Genomic DNA, 26,315 nt, shown 5'->3' on the forward strand with positions numbered 1-26,315 from the left:
TCCGGCTCCATGCATTTCTGTGGGGATTGCACTGAGTGCTTTGAGGCAAAATGCTTACGCTGAATTAGACCCAATTGGCTGTATGTCAGTCTGTGGGTAAGATTTTTTTTGCAATGAAAAAAAATAATTATAAGAGCCTCTGCAGTACTTCAACCCAGAGACTTTAAAGGAAAGGGGTTTTTTGTTGTTTTTTAAAGGAGAGGGAAATAAGTGCTATAAATGCTGCCAGCTCTTTTCTGTTAACATAGGTACATTGTTATATAAATGGTGGAATTTGCCTCAAATTGTAGCTTTTGGAAGAAAGTCTCCTAATATTCCACATTCTATAAAGTGAGATGCCAATAGATTTCTACTGAGTCGCAGTCCAAATTATAGAAACATCATTATTATTATTATTATTATTATTATTATTATTATTATTATTATTTAAGGGGGGCAGGGAGTAGTTAGGTGTTTGGTGTGTCATTTTTTTGCAGGTATTGGGGGGGAAAGGGGCATCTTCCAGTCATTGCAATGTGGCAGTTATTGCAGTAGAGCATTTATCAGGAAAAAGAGTGCAATGGCAGGCAGGTGCCCGTGTGCATGTAATTGCTGAGTTGTTAGTGCAGTGCAGCAACTCAGAGCCAGGAAGTAGTAAGGTTCCAACATCACAAACCAGGGATTTTAGATCCAAGTATGTCATTCTCTAGGGACGCGGGTGGCGCTGTGGGTTAAACCACAGAGCCTAGGACTTGCCGATCAGAAGGTCGGTGGTTCAAATCCCCGCGACGGGGTGAGCTCCCGTTGCTCAGTCCCTGCTCCTGCCAACCTAGCAGTTCGAAAGCATGTCAAAGTGCAAGTAGATAAATAGGTACTGCTCTGGCGGGAAGGTAAACGACATTTCTGTGTGCTGCTCTGGTTTGCCAGAAGCGGCTTAGTCATGCTAGCCACATGACCCAGAAGCTGTACGCTGACTCCCTCGGCCAATAAAGCGAGATGAGCGCCGCAACCCCAGAGTCGGTCACGACTGGACCTAATGGTCAGGGGTCCCTTTACCTTTACTATGTCATTCTCTATGCTACGGTGACCAGCTTCCTGGAAGAAGGAGCTATTGTTCTCCACCACTTCTGTACTTTCACTGGAGACAGTCAAAGGCTAATATTGCAACTAGGAACTCAAGAGCATTCATGGGGCCAAGAGGCTTCCTCTACCTGGCTGGTTCCTAAGTCCAAACAAACTTTTCATGGTCAATTTTAGTCTCAGCTCTAATTCCCTCTCCATATGTACAGTACCTGCTTGACTGCCTTGCTCCTTCTTCAGCTGGTGTCCAGACCAACAGCCCTGGCTGAAGTGTCTAGTACATCTCTCATCTTAATCACAAGCACATTAAAGTGGCGCTCTGCAAGCCGCTATTCTCTCCTTGTAACTTTGGTGTGAATATTACCTTGTCGACACGTCTGAAGGTTTTTGTAGCACTGATATCCATGATGGCATGGCTTTTGGGTGTTCATCTGTGTTGTGTCCATCTGATTGGCAGCACATCTTGTGGTTCTTTTTAGGTTTAATCTCTCCTGCCTCCAGACACATGTATGTATACCAAGGCGCTACTAGTAAACTGTTGCTTAACTCCAAATTCCAAGGGACTCCATTGAGAGCCATGGGCTTTTTATGACCAGGCACTGCCCAATTGTCTGGAATTGTTGGGGGATTCTGGCATGCGCGCACACACACACACGCACACACACACACACACTGATGTGGATGTGGAGCCCTCTCCAGCATGGATGTCCCTGACATTTCAGAGGATGTCCATATGTGCATTGGAATAAGGACAAAATGGTGCTTATATTCTTTGCTAGCACATAGAATAATAGACAACTGTGGGCTGATTCACAATGTACTTGGCATTCGTTTCTGTCATGTGTACGTACAGTTGTCCTAGTGAATGTCATAAAAACAAGAGTTGCACAGACATGCACTGAAGAACCATTGGATATCGTTGCCTAGTATGTGTCCATCAGGCATTCTTCCTCATTTTATATACCATCCCCATGTACAGAGTGCACATTCTAATGCCAGTGGGGTGTGCCAAAAGAACAAAGAAACACCAAGCAGTTCTCGGAAGAGTCAATTCCTTTACTCTCAGTATAATGCAGTTTTAGTTACATACAGTTGTAGATACAGTCTCCTTACAGCATACAGACTATGCTCTGGCCAAGGACAGGGGCCAAGAGCAAACTTGCCTTAAACACAGCAGCATTTGTATTGTAGATTGTGCTGAGTTGTTCTCACATGCTTGCTGACTCATTCTCACATGCTGAACCAGATGCAGATGCAGGACAAAACACACCCAAATTAAACAGCACACTGAAATTTATTAAACAGCACACCTTTCTTGTCCTCTTTCTCTGCATGTATAAACCCTTATACAGTACATTAACACCCCACCCTTCCTCTGGGGAGCTCAGAATGCCCAGGAAATCTCCCATTCAGATTACAAATCCTGACCTCAGCTTCAGTCATGGAACTGTTATCATTTGCCTTCAGAGCTTTTTCAAGGCATCTTCCCCATCACCCTTTATGATGCTCACAATGGCAAATGCCTCTGAGTAGCGGAATGTGAATCGGCCCTTTGATTTCTAAGTGCGTCACTTTTTCTTCCACGTATGCCTTGTTGGGCACGGATCCGCACAATAAAACACACGTTTCCCCGGAATATAACTAAAGGCATTGGAGGAAATCTGACAATTCGTAGCTTGTCAATTGGAATTTTAGATCAAGCGGGCTTAATGTTAGAGTTGTTTCTGTTACCCTTTGCAGGTTTTGAGGGAGCTTATTCGACCTTACTATCTCACCATGAAGCTAATGGGAAAAGCCTTGCAGCAATCTTCACAGGAAAGTTTCCAAATGTCAAGTGTCATCTTTCCAGCTGCTAGATGAATGGGTAGCCACGAGGCATTTATTTGGGTGTGCGGTCTCAGTAAAATCTGGTTGCTGTGGCAGCAATTACTATAATTTGGCCATTGCTTTGGCAGTACTGGGACCACATGCAATTTTAGTTGTTGGATTTGGGGCATTATTTGGGGACAGTTGTAATTTAGAGGCAGGTCAAGGAATCCCTGGGTTGTTGCTTTTTTTCAGGGCTAGCATAGCGCTCTCTCTGCCTTTCTCATCTACATGAGGACATTCCTCTGCGTTGTTCTCACTGTTGTAGGCTCTCCATCTTGAAATTAAAAATATATTTGTGAAGCAGATTGGCAAGCTCTTGAATACACGAGATGGCAACCCGTCCAGCCTGCCAATTTCACATTAGTTAATGATGTGTCATTTGGGTAATTTCTCTATAGTGCAGTATAGAAGCTATAGGCTGTTACTGAAAACTGCTACCAACAATGTGTGTGTAAGGAAGCGCCCTCCAGATGTTGCTAGCTGGGGCTGATGGGAGTTGGAGTCCATCTCTCAACTGCAAGGCCATAAGTTCTCTATCCGTGCAGTATAGCATCTCAGTAAAAGCTAAGGCCAAAGCTTTAGAAGGGACTAGTCATAAATACATACACATTTTGTTGTTGTTTAGTCGTGTCCGACTCTTCGTGACCCCATGGACCAGAGCATGCCCGGCACTCCTGTCTTGCACTGCCTCCCACAGTTTGGTCAAACTCATGCTGGTAGCTTCGAGAACACTGTCCAACCATCTTGTCCTCTGTCACCCCCTTCTTTCCCGACATCAGGGTCTTTTCCAGGGAGTCTTCTTTTCTCATGAGGTTGCCAAAATATTGGAGCCTCAGCTTCAGGATCTGTCCTTCCAGTAAGCACTCAGGGCTGATTTCCTTCAGAAAGGATAGGTTTGATCTTCTTGCAGTCCATGGGACTCTCAAGAGTCTCCTCCAGCACCGTAATTCAAAAGCATCAATTCTTCGGCGATCAGCCTTCTTTATGGTCCAGCTCTCACTTCCATACATCACTACTGGGAAAACCATAGCTTTAACTAAATGGACCTTTGTTGGCAAGGTGATGTTTCTGCTTTTTAAGATGCTGTTTAGGTTTGTCATTGCTTTTCTTCCAAGAAGCAGGCGTCTTTTAATTTCGTGACTGCTGTCACCATCTGCAGTGATCATGGAGTCATGGAGCCCAAGAAAGTAAAATCTCTCACTGGCTCCATTTCTTCCCCTTCTATATGCCAGGAGGTGATGGGCCCAGTGGCCATGATCTTAGTTTTTTTGATGTTGAGCTTCAGACCATATTTTGCGCTCTCCTCTTTCACTCTCATTAAAAGGTTCTTTAATTCGTCCTCACTTTCTGCCATCAAGGTTGTGTCATCTGCATATCTGAGGTTGTTGATATTTCTTCCGGCAATCTTAATTCCGGCTTGATGAATTCTGCATATAAGTTAAAAAAGCAGAGAGACAATATACAGCCCTGACGTACTCCTTTCCCAATTTTGAACCAATCAGTTGTTCCATATCCAGTTCTAACTGTAGCTTCTTGTCCCACATAGAGATTTCTCAGGAGACAGATGAGGTGATCAGGCACTCCCATTTCTTTAAGAACTTGCCATAGTTTGCTGTGGTCGACACAGTCAAAGGCTTTTGCATAGTCATTGAAGCAGAAGTAGATGTCTTTCTGGAACTCTCTAGCTTTCTCCATAATCCAGCACATGTTTGCAGTTTGGTCTCTGGTTCCTCTGCCCCTTCAAAATCCAGCTTGCACTTCTGGGAGTTCTCGGTCCACATACTGCTTAAGCCTACATACACAGACACATACACATACACATACACATACACATACACATACACATACACATACACATACACATGCACATGCACATACATATTTAGCCCTGATTAAAGCTGTTCCCAAAACAAATGTCCTGTAGCTTAGGTTTCTAAGCCCTCTGCTGCATCTAGAATTCTCACCAAATGTTTAAATCATTATCGAGAAAGTGCTCTGGAGAATTTTTTTCCTTCCTGGAGACTTTGCAAAGCTCCCCCCATGCTGCAGGAGACTCTTTTAATCTGAAATTGTGACTGCTATTATGCATGGACCCACAGACAGCTGCACACTGTTTGAATTCTGCCCATGCTTGGCATCCTAGTCAAGGCATCTGCTTTTTAGCAGCATAGTGTGAACATGTAATCTGTGTGTCCATCCTCAATCTTTACATGGTGATATATCTCGCTCTTACATTTTACAGTGTTTTAACAACAAAAATTAAATCTAAACAAATACAAACTACATTTTCTTCAACTTCCCTCCCCTCCTCTCTGTCGTTCCTTATTTTATATAATATGCTTACTGCATAGCCAATTCAAACCTTTTTACCAATTTATCCTTTATGGTGCCTTTAAGTTATTTCTTACTGCTTACATTTATGTCATTACTGCTGACGTTTGTAATTGTTTGCCATTGTTATCATATATTCAACAAATTTTCCCCATTCTGTTTTTTTAAAAAGTCTCTCCTCTTGATCTCTTAGTCTTCTGGTAAGTTTTGCCATCTCTGCATATTCCATCAGTTTTAGTTGTCAACTGTCTTTTGTTGGAATGGATTCGTCTTTCCATCTTTGGGATCAGGAGGCCGGCAATTCGAATCCCCATGACGGGGTGAGCTCCCGTTGCTCGGTCTCTGCTCCTGCCAACCTAGCAGTTCGAAAGCACATTAAAGTGCAAGTAGATACCGCTCAGGCAGGAAGGTAAACTGCGTTTCCAGGCGCTGCTGGCCACATGACCCAAAAAACCTGTCTGTGGACAAACGTCGGCTCCCTCGGCCTGTAAAGCGAGATGAACGCCGCAACCCCAGGGGTCCCTTTACCTTTTAATAGCATACATAAATAGTTTTTTTTTCTGGTCTTTGGCATTTGTGTAGTGTGAACCTGTAATCTGTGCTTCTACCCTGAATCTTCACATGGTGATATGTGAATTATCCAGGGGAATTTCAATGTGTCATAATTGCTGTGAAGCTCTTATTGCCCTTAGAACATCACCAGGATTTGGGATGCCAAGACATCTTGTTGATGTTATCCCAGACAACATGCTTTGGTGGGAATACTTTCAATGGTGTGGCTTATTGACTGATTTATTTTTCTTGGTCACCCTAGAGCAGTGGTTTGCAACCTTTCTGACTCCAATCCTCACTTGACTAACCACTTTCTTTCTTCGGCTCCCGTGTGGGAGCTACTTAAACTGGGGTTCCATTGCAGGACACACATAAGTGGGGATTCCCCTGTTCTGCCCCCACCCCATTATGTCTCCCAACTCCCCTGAATGTTCCTTGCAGAGGAGAGTGAGAGATAATGCAGGAAGATATGGGCAGCAAGTTAATGAAAGGACGCCCCCCCCCCAGGTTCCCCTTAACATTTTTTCAAGTCTCCCCTACTGAATTTTGCCTAAACTCAAAGGCTCTGCTCAGATGAAATATCAACTGGGATTTCAAAAGAAGTTAAAATAATAAAAGCCTATGTTTTGTTTTGTTTTGTTTTGTTTTGTTTTGTTTTGTTTTGTTTTGTTTGCAAAAAGAAAAAAAATGATTGACAAAGGGGTTGGCCACCCAAGTAGTCTTAGCTCCACCAATGATGCCTTGCTCTCCTCTCCAAAGCTCAGAAAAGGAGGATGACCCACATCTTGACTTCAGCAACCTTCCCCCAAATCATTGTGATTGGACTGCCTGGGGGGGGGGGGAGAAATTCACTGTCATCAAGAAGAGCTAGACCTGTCTGTCAAATGGAAAGATTTCTTCCCCCGTTTCCACCCCCTCTACTCTCAAGTTCTGGCCATTTCCCCACTAGGAATGGTTTTGTTACTTAGGACTCAGCTATACAGCTGCATATAAAACATTTTAAATGTGTTGTATAGTGCAATATACAAATGTGACACTAGATGGCGAGAGTGAGCTATGCCGAATTCAATGAATTTTTCAAAACCTGTTTTTTTAAAAAGCATTTTCACAGCGATTTTTTTTATATGTGTGTAGATTCCACCTTAGAAAAGAAAGGCAAAAGTTGTGTGTGGAACGTTTTTTAAAACTGGAGGCAACAGAGCGACTTTGGAGCTTGAGACATTTTGTTCTCATCAGGATCCAACTTGGGGATGTGAGATTATGACCCAGCATACCCCGATTCACCTGATTATTCAGGGTACAGGCAGAGATAATACACCTCCCTAATAACCAGCATTGCCTGCTCTTAACGGAAGCCTGAGGATACCTTTGACTCTTTATGTAGAAACAGCACTTACATTTCTATCTCTTCCCTTTTGTCCTCCTCCCTGGCTGTGACTTGACACTTCGTCACTTCCTCTCTTTTCCTCTTCCCTCCTTGTGAATTATACAGCTTCTGGTGCCCTCGCTTAGGCCCTGGTGTCTAACTAATTTGTTCTTGATCCCAGTTATTTCTGTTCACAATGAAGGCATCATCCCCATTTGGGTGAGCTATGATAATAAGGAACTGCATTTGCAACATCCCTTCTTTCGTTTCCTTAGCATTATATCTTTTGTGGAGTTCACAAACAGGAAGTGAATAAATTAAGTCCTAGTTCCATTTCCCTCCTCTTCTCAGTTCCTCCTGCCTGTATTTTATCCCTGTTAAGATGAAAGGCACTTGGCCACTTAATAACAGAGGGACCGGATTCATTGACGGTTCACAGAAGCTTCCATTCACTTCAGTATAGCTTTAAGAGCACTTCCTTGGTCTAATGCTGCATAAAAAATCTTCTTTCTTTCTCAGTAAAAGAATAATATTTGAGCTTTTACATTTGGTTTGCCATGAGTTTATCTTTTATGTAGCTTTGCCTCAATGCAACACTCAAACATTTCAGAGATAATTTGAGTACAAGTTATTTGGGAGGTGGGATGGGGGAAGAGAAATTGGTATTAATTCACATCCTTAAGTTTCCTTATTGTGTTTCTGTAAGGTGAATAAGTGCATCTCTTTAGAAAACGCTGTTGAGTCGCTTGAAGAATCCAGAGCCAGGGCATAATGTACTGCAGTGCGATACAATTTTAATTTGAATAGTGACTTTCATACAAAATGCATCCCTGACTGACTGTAAATAATGCAATTACAGAATTAAATAATAAATAATAGACGAGGGGAAGGCAGTGGAAATACAAGGGAGGAAGAATAGAAATCTTATTTGGGGGGGGAGGGGTAAGATTGAAATGGAGAGCGGGTCAGTAAGGTGCGGAGATGTAGAGGAATTTTCTTACAAAAGCTGGAAGCTACAGACGAATTTAAAAAAAGGATGCCGATGGAGTGTTTCATTTTTAGAGAGACGTAGGAGGCAAGTGCATTAACTCATCACACCAGGTAGTGTCCTTGGGAGAACAATGAGCAAGATGTAGATAGGGGAGCAAACAGGGACTAGCTGTCTTAAACTAGCTCTCCCTGGCATGTTAGCAGGGTCTCAGGGATAGAACTGTGAAGTAGTAGAATGGACTGTACCATTTCAGACTGCAGGAGAAGGCTCTGGCTTTTTAATGTTCCATATGTTATGCAGAAAATTGGCCTAAGTGGGGAAGTCCAAAGGAAAAGCGGGACATTCAGGGATCAAATCAGAAACCAGGGCAGCTTCTGTAAATCCGGAAGAGTCCATGGAAAACAAAAGCACTTGGAGGGCCTGAGGTTTTATTTACAGTTAAGAAGCAGACAGTTTTTGTTAGATAAATATTGTTTGCCTGCCTTTTCTGCCTGCTTGTTGTGGAAGGCAAGAAACTGTGGTCTGGGGGAAAGCACGGTTTGAAAGCTGTCTCGGAGATCTGTTGAAAAATTGAAATACTTTATTGTCACTTGTACAACTTATATAAAATGAGATTACATGAGCACCCCCTACTCAGCTCTCTTAATCTTAATTCCCCTCGTTTACTGGTGCACACCTACCAAACCTGAAAGTCAGTTGCCCTGTTGTTATCTTTTCATTCAGCAGCCTAACAAACCACGGATAGAAGCTGTTCTTTACCCTGTTGGTGTGACTAATCATGCTTCTATATCTTCTGCCCAAGGGCAGGAGATCAAGAAAGTGCCACCCAGGGTGTGAATCATGCCTGAGAATTTTCCTCACTCTCCTGAGGCAACATTCTTCCGCAATGTCATCCAGTGGATTCACAGGACAGCCCATAATATCTTGTGCTGTATTCACCACCCTCTGTAGGCACTTCCTATCAGATGATGTCAAACCAGCGTACCACACCATGATGCAGTATGAAAGGACACTTTCTATTGTGGGCCGGTAGAAGGAGATCATCAAATGTTGATTGGCATCATTCTTTTGCAATACTCTGAGATGTTCAGACTTAATGCCAAGCTATGGTTTGTTGTCACATGCACAGTGCATGCTCACATACTTCCTCACCCCCTCCCACACCCACTTCGTGTGTGAGGAGCAGATAAGAGGTTTGTCACAGCTTGCAACAAATCAGCTTTTTCATCAATCAGGAGAAGATGAGGAGGATAGCAGTGAGCTTAAGGCCCATCGTTCTACGGAATCAGTGTCTCCAACCTCTTAAAGTGGCAGACAAGTTCAGTCTTGGACTCTCATCATGGTTAATGACTGCAGACCCTCCAAGCGTCGCGATTTTCCAGGGAGAGGCCCAGATTTACAGAAGCCATCCCAGTTTCTGATTTGATCACCAAATGTCCCATTTTTCCTTAGGATGTCCCTATTTTTATCAGAGAAATATCATAGGGTATGGTAAGACGTCCCTATTCTCATCAGGGAAATGGTGGAAGGTATGAAGTTAGATAACCCCCAAACTAAGGAGAGAAGTAACTACACAACCTTTGGAAGACATCTGAGGGCAGCCCTGTATAAGTTTTGAATGTTTAATGTTTCAGTTATGTTTTTTATATATGTTGAAAGCTGCACAGAGTGGCTGGGGGCAACCCAGTCAGATGGGTGGGTTATAAATTAATTATTCTTATTATTATTATTGACATCCCTATTTTCATTGGAGAAATATTGGAGGGTAGGTGGCTGAACTTGTTGGGATCTTACATTTCATTGTTTTCATAACTTGACTGGATTGTCTGCAGTGTACTTATTGACATTATGAACACATAAATATGTGAGTGATTACTTTCATTCTGATCAAGGAAAGTTGTCAAGTGGCAGGCACTGTGTCTCAGCCAGAATTTCCATTCAGTTCACATTTAAAGGTGAACCCACACTTTCTAAAACAATACACAAAGTAAAGCCCAGCCATCATTTGGATTTTGCGTGTCTCTGAATGTAGCAGTGCAGTTCTCTGGCCAAGTAACATGTACAAAAATGCTTATGCTGGGATAAATTGTGCATAAAAGTGTATATATTCGTAAAAAAATAACATATGGAAATGTGTTATATTAAAGAACATTGTTTATATGTATATATTAAGCAAAACTGTGTTGCAATAATATGTATATGAGTGAAAATTGACAGTTTTATCTTTCACTACTCTCAGCTAGACAACTCTCTCTCATAGGGTTACTCTGAGGCTAATGTACTTGCACTGACTTTAATTTCTCAGAAGATAGGGTGGTGAAATGGAGGTGAAATAACATTGGCTCCCAGTACGTTTCCGAGCACAATTCAAAGTATTGGTGCTGACCTTTAAAGCCCTAAATGGCCTTGGCCCAGTATACCTGAAGGAGCGTCTCCACCCCCATCGTTCAGCCCAGACACTGAGGTCCAGCTCTGAGGGCCTTTTGGCGGCTTCCTCACTGCGAGAAGTGAGGTTGCAGGGAACCAGCCAGAGGGCCTTCTTGGTAGCGGCACCCGCCTTGTGGAACGCCCTCCCATCAGATGTCAAGGAAATAAACAACTATCTGACTTTTAGAAGACATCTGAAGGCAGCCCTGTTTAGGGAAATTTAGGGGAGCTTTTATTATGTTTTTAATGTTCTGTTGGGAGCCGCCCAGAGTCGTTGGGGAAACCCAGCCAGATGGGCGTGATATAAATAATAGAGGATGGTGGTGATGATGATGATGATGATGAATAAGCCAACTTCCGTGATGTCATTGTTTTCTTTCCACAGTCTTTATATGGTATTGCTGTTCCTACTGTACCCCAGCTTCCTCTTTTCTACACTCCTGTGGATTTAGTAGACATCAGCATAGAAGTTGCTGGACTCCAGTTCCCAAACCCCTTTGGCCTCGCCAGTGCGACTCCCACCACAAGTTCGCCAATGATTCGCAGAGCTTTCGAAGCCGGATGGGGATTTGCACTGACCAAAACCTTTTCTCTGGACAAGGTAATGAAAGCTGGTTCCCAACCCACCCTAACCACCACGTTTGAAATAATTTTGCCGTGTGTCGTTTGTGTGTTGCTGGTCGGTGGCAGCCATTTCCAGCAGAAACCACGGGGAGAGGGAGTGATATCAGACAAATCGGAGAACAGGAGAGATTGGACAGTTTTTCCTTTATTTGGCTTTTGCTGATTGGCTGCAGCAGTTTCAGGCAGAAAGCATGGCGGGCGAAAGCATGGATGAGAAAGGTTCCCATAGGAAATAATGGAAATCATCAGCTCATTATGTGAACGCTTGTCTAACGAACAATGTCCTAGGAATGCATGGTGGGACCTGCATGTACAAATATTCCAGAAATGGTATGTTTCTTTGTGTCGCACTGGAATCCCCAAAAGCAGCCCCAGAGATGCAATTTATATGATAGGTTCAGGTGCCAAGAACACTGAGGAGTTCATTATCCCGTAGTTCTAAATAGTAGTTCTACTATACCATTCAGTATAGAATATATAGAAGGAAAGTTATCCATATATATTTTTGAATGGACTGGCCTCTGGTGGCCAAATTAAGCAAGTAGGGGGTTGTTGGACTAAGCTATATTTTCACTCCAAACATATATATATATATATATATATATATATATATATATATATATATCTCACATCCTCCACTTGTCTGGAAGCCACTTGGATTGTTCTGAATGAGAGATGTTTTGATTGTGCATACTTTTAAAATTGTTACCCACATGTCATCTGAGTGACCAGCTCAGCTGCAAGCTGGAAATTAAAAGCAGTAGATTTTGATGTCTATATTTAATGTCTGAAAAGTGTGAGGTTCCCTCCTCCCATTTTGTCTTTTGAGATTTTCAAATTTCAGAGATTTAATTTCTAATTTGTGACATAATTTGAATGATCTGTAATTGACTTCTCTCTCTTTATTCCATGCAAGTGGAATGTGAATTGAACCTTCACAAACAAATGGCTCTGGTATTGTAGTTTTTTCTATGAAAGGTGATTGAAAGGTGATCACACTGTTGTCAGTAGTTCTCAGTCACAGGGTCATTCCTTGGACTTGCTGTGCCATTGAACCCTGAGAAACGTGCAATTTTCTTTTAAAAACACTCTCATTAAAAACCATCTTAAGAATCCATTTTAACATTCATTCCTCCCGATATACTCATGTTTGCATGCAATTGTTGGTTCTCATACTGCTTTGTATAGTTTTGAGGAGCACAAATTAAGGAGAGTCACATTCAGATGTTAATGAAGCTGAATTTCTGCTCCATTCCTGTGTCAAATTGTTCCCTACCAAACTCGTCCACAAGACAATTCTGCTCTCATTTTTGGTTGTCACTTGTCTGTCCTTCTGTGGTAGCCTAAAAGCAATCATGTTTCTAGAGAGGGTTGAGTTGTAGGAGGAGGAGATAAGGTGGTGCCCTTTGAAATCAAAATGCACTTTCCTTCTGTTCCCTTCACCTTCAAAACATAGGGTTGCTTTTTCGCTTTCTTTTAATGCTCAGTCAGGTCAAAGTCTGTGTCTACAGGTCAGAGCTGCATATGTGTCTAACCAAGGATGGAGTCACCCAGAAGGCTGTGTTATAATTGTTGTCTAGCCAAAATTAATTCTGGATCACTGAAGCAGCCACTTCCTTTAATTAAGGTGCTGTAATAGCCGCCGCTGTTACTGTGTCTCCTGCTTTACAGCACATTTGCAAAGCCACTGACCTACCAACTGTACTTGTGAACCATCATGTGCCCCAAATCCAGCTCTGGTTTTCTCCAGTCTCCCCATCGTTGTCTCCATGGCTTCTGCTGACACCTCTTTGCCTCGTGTCACGCAGACTCATCCCTGCCACTCACGGACGGTTCGATTACACATTTGCTTTTCCTCTCCTTCCCCCAAGGCTCTCTTATTGGTAAGCTGCAGAAAATCACATTAACGGGACTTAGAAGGCGTGTTTCTGTACAACAAGTAAAAATTAGCTAATGTATTTCCATGTGATGGTTCTGAAATATAGGACGTAGATTAAAAAAGGTCCTTCTGTTACCCTGTGTTGTACACACAGAAAGCGAAACCTGCTATTTGTTTTGTGGAGAAAAGCCTTCCTTGGGCATCCCCACCCTCGATTCCATGCCTACCCTTCCTGTTATAATGAAGGGTATTTGCATTCCTCCACACTATAGAGTCACAATAACAGAACTCAGGGGACTGAATCGGTTCTCATTAATTCTCAGGGACACAAAAACTTGGGTCAGGAGGAGTTTGAGATCGTGGTGTCCCTGGCTTATTTTCACCCATGGAAATGGCTACAGTGGGGGAAAATATATAGCATTGCCTCTTTGGTTAACGGTACACTGAGAGCAAAAGCCAAGTAGTACCTGGAAAGGGAATGGTTTGCTACACTTTATATATTTCATGAGTCTTGTTCATGTTTTAATGGAAACCTAGATTCATTTTCAACTCCTGAACCATTACGCAAATCAAAACAACTTCTGCAACTATTGCTGTGCAATTCACCAACCACAAAATGTGTAAAAAATTCATGCATCAGGAAGGGTGTGTGTGTGTGTGTGAGAGAGAGAGAGAGAGAGAGAGAGAGAGAGAAACTGGCATGCAAAGATGTGTTGTACTGGGCAAATTTGCTTGCAAAAAATGCATATTTGACAAAACTGCATACAAAAATGTGTATATTTAGAGGAATGACACTAAAATGCTGATTAATTTTTATGAGGGCATTTTTAAAAAAAGGCAAGTGGAAATGAAATTTGTTGCATTGAACTTGGGACTGGAAAAATGAGAAAACAAGACCGATTGTTTCACCTTTCCCTAGTCTCAGATACTCTATTCCTCTCACAGCACTCACATCATGCACACCAAGGCTGGATCTAGACACATCAGAGAAGTGTTTCAGTTTAAAGCATTGTAAATTTAAACAGGGAAAACAGCCAGAGAAAAATGAGGCTCCACATCACCATCTGGTGGCACAATGTTATATCACATATACAACACATAAAGGTAAAGATAAAGGGACCCCTGACCATTAGGTCCAGTCGTGACCGACTCTGAGGTTGCGGTGCTCATCTCGCTTTATTGGCCGAGGGAGTCGGCGTACAGCTTCCGGGTCATGTGGCCAGCATGACTAAGCCGCTTCTGGCAAACCAGAGCAGCGCATGGAAACGCTGTTTACCTTCCTGCCAGAGTGGTACCTATTTATCTACTTGCGCTTTGACATGTTTTCGAACTGCTAGGTTGGCCACAGCAGGGACCAAGCAAAGGAGCTCACCCCGTTGCGGGGATTTGAACCGCCGACCTTCTGATTGGCAAGTCCTAGGCTCTGTGGTTTAACCCACAGTGCCACCCACGTCCCTTCCATGCAACACATATGAATCACTTTTTCTTTACCAGTCTGGCCGAGTCCAAAATCCATGAAGATGACTGGCAGATCTGACAAAGGGGTACTTTAAATTAACGTGATGTTGTCATATGAGATGAAGGGGGGAGGAAACTGCAGTGTATATGTGTTTTCCACCTGGCCTAGACCCATAAACCCATCTCCACCTTTATTTCTTTGCCATAGAATTAATAGTCAGCATTCCTATGTCTGAAATACTTTTTTAAATGGCCATGCAATGATACCATGTTGCATATTAAAGGGAGAAGAGATTGGGAGATTAGATAGAGTAGACCTTGGCTGTACCAATTTAATACAGTTTGTCCTACAAAACCACTTCATTTAGCTCCATGTCTGTGGAATTGCCTGGGAAAAAAAATGTAAAATCCCTTTAGTCCATATCTAATTGGAACTGGAAAAAGGGTACATTGCAGATTGTGGTTAATATTTCAGTACTGAGTGCAGCACCAGTTGAAATGGAATTCCTATTAAATTAACATCTAAGAATGAATATAAGCTTCCTGGAAGTATGTATATTCTTGATGTGTGTGAATTTTAAAAAAATGTTGGCATGAGAGAGATTCAATGTTAGCTAATTATCTAAAACTGAGTGCTTGTTGTCATTCACATGTGTTCGCAACCTGAGGAATTGTTTCCTGAATTGCATATTGCCTTTTCTGTTCCTTTGACCTCACTCCTCTTACCTCCATGCACACATGTCATGAACTCGCAGGACAACAGGGAGGAGGAAGAAGATCCCGGCGAGGGGTGCAGTCACAACTGGGACACACTGGGGCAAGCCTATAATGGGAAAAGAAGGGTTGGGGTTGTGGAAAGTACACACGGGATGGCAGAGGACGGCAAGGGGATGGGGGTCAGTTTACATGGACCAGAAGAGCAGGATTCATCACCAGAGTCAGAGGGGCTCCTGTCTTCTTGATCAAGGCAAGTTCTGAGGCATAGGGGGCAAGAGGAGGTAGGGTCAGAAAGGCTGAGGCAAGCAAGGCCCCACAGCCCAGTTTACTACCTGACCAGGTGGGACTCATTAGCTCTGGGAGGAGGTGTGTGATTCCTCAGCTGTATTAGGCTCAGGACAGGTGAGGGCCACCTGCCTCATCAAGCCCAAGTGCTACAATCAAGACTCAAGAGGAAAAAATGGGAGCAGAGCTGTGGGGCTGTGTCTGCTCAACTGTCCATGCTGATGGATCTTGGCTTGGATGCTCCAGGAAGTCTACGGGACTGTGCTTTGGACTTGACTCTGGTCTGTGTTTCCTGACTGTTGGATTTTGGACTTGGTTTACTTGCCTTGACCCTGGACTGCATTTTATGACCATTGGACTTTGGACTCTAGACTTGGCTTGCGTGGATTGACCCTAGATTGTGTTTCCTGATTGCTGAGCTTTGGATGACTTTTCCTACTGTATAGGCCGGTGGGACTTTCCGCCAGGTAGGCCGCGGGTTCAGGACAACATACATCGCATTGTATATGAATATCTGCCTTCCAATTTAGGGTTAGATTTCCTACAACTGCTGAAGTGGGCTCTGGTCCATGAAAGCTAATGCCATACTGAATTTGTTGGTCTTTAAAGCGTAGTCTTAAGAAGCTCCCAGTTTCAGTCCTTGGCCTCTCAAGTATGTCCTCATCTGTACTATACATGCCACTTTAAGTAGCCAGGGCTCCTCCCCAAGGAATCCTGGGAAATGTAGTTTTAGGGAACTGAGAGTTCTTAGGAGACTCCTGTTCCCCTCACAGTGTGGCAGTTCTCAGAGTGGTTTAACAATCAATCCTTCTTCCCAGGGAACTTTGGGAATTGTAGCTCCATGAGAGGGATTGGGATCTTCTAAGAACGCTGAGCACCCTTAATAAACTTCAGCTCCCAGTTTGAAGTGGTACTATGCTGCTTTAAATGTATAGTGCAGATAGGTCTGAGATAGCTATTAAAGACCTCTGCCTGAAACCTTAGAAAGCTTCTGATAGTTTGGGTAGAAAACACAAGAACGAGATTATCAATTAGTTGTCTTAATTCACTATAGGTTATCTCTCTTCCTGCCTCTATCTGATTTCATGCTGTATTTCCTTCCAGAAAGGAACCCCCAAAGTAGCTTGCATAAAATAATTAAAAACTATTGCATTAGAACTGTTTCTACCCACTGCAAGTTGCACATAGTGTTGCCCTGGGGACAGCATAATTGCCTTTTCCAAATACAAGTTCTTATTAGATTGTGGTGGCTGCTCCCAGCATTGTTCATCCTACTTCACTCTACGGACTGCTGGCAGTTGGGTGCCCCTTGTCTGGCCCTGCCTTTCTTACTCCCTTTCCACGAGGACTGCAGATTTCTCCACTGTCCACCAAGGACAGAGTTGGAATTACAATTTCAGAGGAAAAATGGAACAAGGTTTGCAACTCCAGAAGGTTGTATGTGCAAGGCCCCATCTTCGCTATAAATGCAAAGCAGTGTTTTAACTGTTTAAACAGTTATGGCCAAAGAATCCTGGGAATGGTAGTTTAAGGGTGTTGAGCGTTGCTAGGAGACGCCTGTTCCTTTCGTATAGCTACAATTTTCAGAGTGGTTTAACAATTGACCCCTGTTCCTAAGGAGCTCTGAAAATTGTAGCTATATGAAGGGAATAGGGGTCTCCAGGGCTTTCTTGTGGCAGTTACCGCTGGTGCAGAGTGCCTTAACCTTTTATTTTTTTTATTTTGCTTCCTGTAGCAGCCATTTTGTGCCAGCACCCACAACACCCTTATCACTAAGAGTACCAGCACCTTATATGTTACCACAGCGAGCACTTGGGTCTCCTAACAACTCAGCACCTTTAACAAACGACTGTTTCCATAATTCTTTTGGGGAAGCTATGGCTATTTCAAATGGTCTAACACTGTTTTAAAGTTATAGGGAAGGTGGGACCTAAGATTTTGGTTACATGACATACAATACAATATATGAACTTCCCTGGTATTTAATGCCAGGTAGTCTTAATCAGAAGGGATGCGGGTGGCGCTATGGGTTAAACCACAGAGCCTAGGACTTGCTGATCAGAAGGTCGGCAGTTTGAATCCCCGCAACAGGGTGAGCTCCCGTTGCTCGGTCCCTGCTCCTGCCAACCTACCAGTTTGAAAGCACCTCAAAGTGCATGTAGATAAATAGGTACCACTCCGGCGGGAAGGTAAACGGCGTTTCAGTGCGCTGCTCTGGTTTGCCAGAAGTGGCTTAGTCATGCTGGCCACATGACCCAGAAGCTGAACACCGGCTTCCTCGGCCAATAAAGCGAGATGAGCGCCGCAACCCAGAGTCGGTCACGACTGGACCTAATGGTCAGGGGTCCCTTTACCTTTACGAGGCTTAATCAGATGTTTTCCTATTGTGAAGTTTTTAATGCTGGAAATGTGTGACTCTCCACGCTGCCCTTCTGTGAATGAGGATGCCAAACCGCATGGAATGATTGGGGACAAATATTAGATGAAGTTTTGTAAATTGCACATTATAAGTTGGGTTGAAATACTTTGATTACATCATTCAGCATAATTGGTGGGGGGGGGATGCAAACCTAACATTTTAAGATCTCTGATAATACATTCATTGATTTCTGTTAAATGTGCTTAGGCTCGATTTCGCGAGGGGGTGGAGAACTTCAGTCTAGGAATGTTTATTAAAATGTCTTGATGCGGCAGAAAGAGACAAAATAACTGATGCAATTCGTAGGAGAACCAGACCTCAACAGATAATCAATGTCACTGATAAATGGTTTTGTTTTATTTCTTATTGGAATCTACATCGCAGACATATGAGTCTTGACCGAAATTTATATTTCAATTTTTTCACTTGTCTTTTTCAAAACTCTGTTTGTCTGCTAAAGTTAATAAAAAGTGTGTGTAGGAGAACTTTTATAGATTTTAAAAATTCTAGATTTAGAGTCGTAGCTGCCTCACTGTGTACAGTTGGCATAGAGGAGCAAAAATAAAACACAGCAGGCATGGCTGAAATATTTGCTTTGATTTTAGCTGTTTCCTTGGTTGTTAAAAATGTAATTCTGATTAATCAGAGACATCTGTCTTTACTCTGCTGGTGACATGCATTGATTTGTGATGCTGTCGCTTTCAGTAACGTGGAAGCTGTTGCCTTTATTAAGGCTCACCAGCAGAAATAAACATGTGGAGCCACTTCATCTGAAATCTCTAGTATTTTTTTTTTAAGTGGCTGATTAATGCTAAAACATAGTTTAGTGTTACAAGGAAGTGTTGCTCAGGAAGTCTTGCTTCACATCTACACCATACATTTAAAGCACATTCGTATCCCTTTAAGAATTTTGACTTACTCCAAAAAATCCCAAGACCTGTAGTTCACCCCTCCATAGAGCTACCTTTCCAAACACCTTTAACGAACTACAGATCCCAGGATTCTCTGGGGGAAATTGCATGCTTTAAATATATGGTGTGGGTGTATCTTGCGGAATCCCAACCCTTCTTCTGTGTGGCACTAAGGAGCAGTTCAGAAGTTTTCACTTACATTTTATAGTCTTGGGCATGTTTAGCCTGGAAAAGAGGAGACTGAGAGCTTCCTACAAATATATCAAGGGCAGTCCCATGGAAGAAGGAGCAAGCTTATTTTCTCCTGCTCTGGAGAGTAGGACCCAAACCTTGGAGGTTTTTAAGCAGACGTTGGATGGTCATCTGTCATGGATGCTTTATAGTTGAGAATCCTGCCTTGCAGGGAGTTAGACTAAATGGCCCTTGGGGTCCCTTCCAAATCTATAATTCTATGACTAAAGTTTTTTGTGTTGCTAAACGGACTGTTGAATGCTCGTAAGGAATTGTTGAAACAAGGCAGCATTAAACTGTAGCTTCTGAAGTTGCCTTATTTCGGTTTACCATAGTCAAATGTCAAATTACACATTTGGTTTAGTGTGCAGCCTATAGCACCTTTGTGTTTTTCCTTACCCCAAAGTAAGTGAAGCAGTGATCTGGGACTACTGTACAAGGGAACACTCAATCCTTTCCCCGTCCCTCCTAGCCCCACCCCCGGGCAACAGTTAGCGATAGCAAAAATGCTTCCATTAGCATAAATCAGTGATGGCCAAACTTGGCCCTCCAGCTGTTTTGGGACTACAATTCCCATAATCCCTGACCACTGTCCTGTTAGCTAGGGATGATGGGAGTTGTAGTCCAAAAACTGCTGGAGGGCCAAGTTTCACCATCACTGGCATACATAGATTTAAAAACAGACACTTATTGGTAACTGCTGTGTATGTGTGAGTTTTCTGGCATGCTGTGGTCCCAATCCAGCAATATTAAAATTACATATGTAATTCTAGGCTGCCTATTAGTTGTAATTTGTAGTTAGACTATAAAATTAGCCACAGTTTATGGCTTATACAACACACAAAACTGTGGTTAATTAAAGATGGACTCTTCAAATATATTTCTGGCAGCACTGGAGGAGAAATGTGGAGGGAGTGTGTGTGTCTGGGACTCACTGAAACTTGGTTTTTTTGGTGGGGGGGGTGTTAAACCTAAACCATGGTTTAGTGTTGCACCCGAACATCACCTCTGCCTGCTACAATATTTACCGACGGTTTTGAAAAGAGATTTCTGATTAGATTCCGATTAAATCTGAAGAAAGATGCAACAGGTGTTTTTTTTGGGGGGGGGATCATCAAGCTATTACAGTGTGAATGTGTGCACACACTAAACATGATTCACAGCAACTTGTAACGAGGAAGATGGCGTAGTGTAACTGCAGACGTTGCTTGCCAATTAGAGCCGTTGCCTGTATGAATTTACTAATTGTGCAACGAAATGGCATTCCTCCATAACATTAGACATTCTAATTCATACTGCAACCGGTGGTGTTTCCATAGGGACGGATATGGGAGGCCCATGCCTCTCCTCATAATTATAAGTGCCTGCACTGAAGCACAATGACTTGCATTGTCCTCACTTATGTTAGTATTTTTTGTCGAATTGAACTCACAGCATAAAAAACATATTTTCTTTCTCTGATATCGCAGCCCAGTAATTTGCAATATCCTAGTTACAATTTTGGGTTGCAAGTCTGCCTGCCCCCCCCTCCGAAAATGACTTTAAATGATATTAAAATGCAGAACTCTTGGTGCTTTTAACATAACAAAGTTTGTTCTGTGGAATATGAAATATTAATATTTCACAATTCAGTTGTGATGATGAAGTGCAATTTGCTTCGCTTGCATGTGATAAAATAAGTATATGCTTGCCAAGGGAGTTGCATGAGAATTAGAGACTTAGCTTGAACATCTGCTTGAAATTTTATTATCCTGTCCTACTGACAGTGTTTCCCTTGTTATTCTTCTAGACTGACAGCCGAATATTGCAATGATATTTTTATTTTAACTTTTTTATTTTTATTTGCTTGCATGAAATATATTTAGGTGAACTTTGTTTCCCTTAAAAAAAAAAGGAAGACAGAATTTAGAACCTGCTTTTGATTTCCATATATACTCTTGACATTTGTAGATGCCAGATTGAAGTGTGTAGTGTTCTGCAGCCAAGACGCACCATTGACTTGCAGTGAAATGCCAGCTGATATCTCAGTAAACAGAAATATTTGATGCTTTATTGTGTAGACCATATGAAAGCTACGTAGGCTTTCTTTGGAGAGACAAATGATCAGATTGTTAATGTCAAATAAAAAAAAAAGACAACGATGACGACAACTGTTTGCCTTTCCAATAAATAACATCAAAGACTATTTTTTTATTAACACTGATCCTAGGGAGAGAGTGGGGAAAGGAAACAGCAAGCATTTTGCAAGATTTCTTAGCACACTGAGCTTTTCGCCCTGTGACTTGAATTATTTATTGTTTTACAAATAAATACTCCACTTTCCCCCCTCAATTTGAGAGGTGGATATAAACTGAGAGAATTGCAATGAGGGGTAACATAGGAGGTGGTGTCTCACCTGCCCACCCTACAAAAGCTTAATGTTGTTGAATAAAACTGCCCCTGGGTTTTTGTTTGTTTTTGTTTTACAATGCTGATTAATTCTATCTTGATTTGCAAATTCTTCACACTGTGTATCAATGAGTTTCAGACCATCTATTCTTGAGTGCTTGCATCCACGTAATTTTGGACTCTGCCAGGGAGAAGGGTTTGAGGATTTCAGCCTTCTGCATTTACTGCTTTTGAAAGAGGAATTCAGCATTTGAAACGGAGCTATGTTTACTGCATATTTGTGCATACATTTGAAGCAGTTTCTATTTCAGTATTTTCAAGTGCCCTTATAAACGGTTGCTGCTCCCTGTTACATTTGTATCCTACTCTTCTTCCAACGAACTCAGGGTTGACGTGGTTATATCTCCCACCCAGACACTTTATTTTATCCTCATAACAACCCTATGAGTCAAGCTAGCTAGAATGAGGGAGGGAGAGAAAGTTGAACTCCATATACAACATACATTCATGGTTGAGTTCAGGTCTTCCTTGTCAAAGTTTGACCACCACTGCTATCCACAAGATTGGGGTATGTGTGTGTGACATTTAGATCCTTTCACCTAAAAGTTTCCCACATAACAGGGAACAGGCTGAACCAGAATATTTCTCTACAATGTGTGTGTGATATAGAGAAAGACGAGAGATTGTTCGCACTGTTTTTAGGCCTTCCTGCTGCTATAATTAGTGATTGGACTTTACTGAAGTTCTGTGAAGTTTTATTACCTAATCTTATGGCATTTGCCTGCATTTTTCCTAACTAACTATACATATCTATGAAATGCAAAATGGGAAACTTAATTGTAAAAAAGGGTTACAGCAATCTAATAAAGCTTTGAGAGATCGCATAAATTGATTTATGATACAATTTTATTGAGCATATACTTTTTAAAACAAAGCTAGGAAGCATCTCTTGTCATTTAAGTTCAGGATTGCAACAAAAATAAATATATGTTGCTTTAACTGATATATTTATGCTATCATTATTGGATTCCGGTTCTCCCCCGCCCTCATGCATACACTACAAGCCTACTATGCTGACCCATCTAAGTAGAAATGAAATTGACTAGAACAGGTTCAAAGTTAGCTGTAGAATAAGTCCAAATTAGAAGAGGGGGGAAGATAAATAAAAGGTTGTATTAAAGTAACAGTTCCTCAGAGTAGGCCCATTGAAATAAATAGCCTTGATTAATGTAGGTTTATTAATTCCAATATGCCTACTCTGTGTAAAAGTTAGTTGAATACAACTCAATATATCTTAGAATAGCAATTATATGTCTCAATATGGTGAATTTGGTGAGTCTGCAATAAAATGACAAGAGGATAACATTCTAGGCTTCTAAGAACACTTTTGCAGAGCTTCTGGTAGTGGATTAATATTTGCTGTTCTAAGCAATTTCCCTCATTAATCTCCATTCCAGATTTACAACAACCTGTATTTAACCAATATTGTGTGGAAACGCAAACACATCCAGTTGTCAGCAAAGGAAGGTTTGCAGCTTGCAAATCTAACTATATTTGAGTTGATGGGAGAGAGATGTGCAAATCACATATCCGTAAAAGTAGTTACCCACAAAGTATGTTTAATATCCCAGAGAAAAGGTTTTGACAACTCTAGCTGTCTCTTCCATTGTACAATAGGAGGGGTTGCAACTCTGCTGCTTCATTATTACTTAGGCTGTTGGTAAGTGATCTCTGTTTGTGAATAACTCCTTTCATGGACTATTTCTCTATTGTGTATTACGTATCATTTGGATAGGCTGGTATTTATTTGAGTAAGTTTCAAATACAGCATTTTCTATTAAAAATGGGTTAAGATTTTTCATTTACTGTATCCATCTGTGCTGTATCGCCTTTCTGTATTGCCATTCATTTGGATAAGCTGATATTTATTTGAGCAGGTTTCGTATATAGGATTTTGTATAAAACAAAAAATGCTGTGTTAAGAATGAATCTTTAAAAATATGGCATCAGGTTTCTCAGTGATGAACAAAAGTCTAGAAATATTTTAGTGATCCCCCCCCCCCCCGGATTTCATTTAGTCCTTGCTCCCTTCTCACTGCCTAAAAACATTCTAAAATACAGAATCGTTTATGGGAGAGAAACATTAAGCAAAATTGCATGAAAATGCACTTCCATAACTTTCTGAGGCAGCTTTTGTCTCAAAAAAAAGACATATGAAACTACATTTCTTTAAAAAATGTGTATTTTGAAAGGAGTTTGAAATGTGACAGAAAACGAAACGCACATTTAAATACACGTTTCCGTGCGTATTTGTTTAAGTGGCAGATTAATGTAGGAATGGTATGAATGAGCAGATGTGGAAGTATTGCAGACCAGAACAGAGTGATTCTTTCAATCTTAATGAAAATATGCTTAGACATATCTATAACCAGCACACATGCTTTGCGTGTAGAAGGTGTCTGGTTCGATCTCAGCATCGGCAAGTGAGCTTGGAAAGACTCCTGTATGAAACCCAGGATGGTGAAGGCCAGTCAGTGTAGACCAAAGTGATGGCCCTCCCAGGGCCATCTTACTCATAGGCTCTAGGGGTGGGGGGCACCCAGATGGCGGGTTCTCAGGGGCGCCAGGCTGAAAGTCCGGGGCCCGAGAGTTGAGTCCGGGGAAGAGCCTGCCCATCGGTTAGAGCACCGCGGCGGGCTCTTCTGGTGCGGGCAGCTCTGTGCTGCGAGTTCGGGAGCGACCGAGCCAGTGAGACGCTGAGGTGGCTGGCCGACTCGGCCCTCCTGCATGCCTGGGACTGGGCAGCCTGGGGGAGGGGGGTGCCAGGTGGATCTTTGCACCCTAAGACAGCCCTGGGCCCTCCAACAGGGATGGCCCACCCATGTGGTGAGATGAGGTGACCACCTCAGGTAGAAGGGTCTTCAGGGGCAGCAGATCCCAATGTCAGTCTTTGCCCCCACCTCCCCCTTGTTCCTGATATGGATCTTCATTTATCTCTTCTTCCCTGGTGGGGAGTGTTGGTTTATTGCCAAAATAACCTTGAAACGAGCCTTGAAGCACATCCTTGAGGCACGCCTAAAACATCTGCATAGGAGCAAGAATTCTCCCCAGCAACAGGTGTCTTCATCAGGGCATGTCTGGACAGATGCAGTTGAGTGTGAGGCAGGTAATGTCGGTCAGTGTGGCTGCCAAAATATGTGAAAGTGTGTGAGCCTGTCTGTCTGACCAGATGCCTGAAGGAAGCAGAGATCTGTATATAGTACCGTTTCTTATACAGTCAAACCTCAGTTGACGAACATAATCCATTCCGGAAGCCCATTAGGCTTCCAAATAATAATAATAATAATAATAATAATAATAATAATAATAATAATAATAATAATAATATTTATACCCCAGCCACTCTGGGCAGCTTCCAAAATAAATATTAAAATACTGTAATACATCAAACATTAAAAGCTTCCCTAAACAGGGCTGCCTTCAGATGTCTTCTAAAAGTCTGGTAGTTGTTGTTCTCTTTGACATCTGGTGGGAGGGTGTTCCACAGGGCAGGTGCCACTACTGGGAAGGCCCTCTGCCTGGTTCCCTGTAACTTGACTTCTCGCAGTGAGGGAACCACCAGAAGGCCCTCAGCGCTGGACCTCAGTGTCCAGGTAGAACGATGGGGGTGGAGACGCTCCTTCAGATATACTGGACCGAGGCCATTTAGGGCTTTAAAGGTCAACAACCAAAGTGCGGCTTCCAATTGGCTGCAAGAGCTTCCTGCACTCAAGCGGAAGCCGCGTCAGATATTTGGCTTCCGAAAAACGTTCCAAAACCGTAGCATTTACTTCCGGGTGTTCAGTGTTCGGGAGCCGGAACGTTCCAAAACGGAGCTGTTCAGGAACCGAGGTTTGGTTATATGTAGACCAGTAGTGTTACTCAACTTGTAATGTAAATAATGAGGACTTTAGAGAAGAATTGGGTGGGTGAAGTTGTTATTCCTGTCACTGGAATTCACCAAGAGAGGGCCGGACTGCTGCTGCTGCTGTGAAGATGCAAGAAGACTTTCTGAGTAACTCTGTCGAGACAAATAAAAGAAAGCCCAAGACTTGGCACTCACACGCTAACAGGGAGGGGTGTCACATTTTTGTCATTTGCCTCAGGTGCCAAAATGCTTTGGGCCTGGCCGGCCTTCCAGATACTGTTGTTGACTCACGATCCCCACCATTCATGGCCATTAACCACACTGCCTCAGACACTATTATTATTAATTAATTTATATGCAGCTTATATGCCAAACTGCCTCAGACCAATATGGGCCAATGGACTGACTTGGTTTAAGGCAGATTTTTTTTTTTTTTTTTTTTTTGCTCCTGTTATTTATTCTGGTTGTGGGGTGGGGAGGGGGAATTGATTTCCTTGTTCAGGATATGGATTTGTCTTCGGCTTGCTTGAGCTGGGGTACAGAATGAGCACCCATGATCTAAGCAGATCAGACGTTCAGCCGCTTCTTTCAGCAGCTGCTCAAATAGCACCAAACAATTTAGGCCGGCCAGAAAAAAGTTCAATATGCCGACAGACCACACATTGATTTACACACACACACACACACACACACACACACACACACACACCCATGTGCCGTGTTATATCATTCCTTGCTCTTTGCCCAGAATTGTGTAGTACAGGGATTAGAGAGTGCTAGAGACATAGTGGTGGTTGTGTATTGGAATGTGCAGAGTAGAGAAGGCTGTCACAGCAGTCAATAAGATCTGAGAGGTGTTGACTAATTGCCTGCTAATTACACAGTAAATTGTCTAATTAAG

The 26,315-nt window shown here is 42.4% G+C and overlaps 1 protein-coding gene across 5 annotated transcripts in view; it reads left to right on the forward strand.

The window, feature by feature from the left end:
• The window catches only part of DPYD (dihydropyrimidine dehydrogenase), a 514,189-nt gene that overhangs the window by 273,564 nt on the left and 214,310 nt on the right, over positions 1-26,315 (forward strand). For all 5 annotated transcript variants that reach the window (XM_081865765.1, XM_081865766.1, XM_081865768.1 and 2 more), the window contains exon 13: positions 10,981-11,196. In XM_081865765.1, the coding sequence (XP_081721891.1) occupies positions 10,981-11,196 (216 nt within the window). The remainder of the gene's footprint in view (positions 1-10,980; positions 11,197-26,315) is intronic.

Source organism: Podarcis erhardii, assembly GCF_964252035.2.
Source record: "Podarcis erhardii genome assembly, chromosome: 6".
NCBI classification, from domain to species: domain Eukaryota; kingdom Metazoa; phylum Chordata; class Lepidosauria; order Squamata; family Lacertidae; genus Podarcis; species Podarcis erhardii.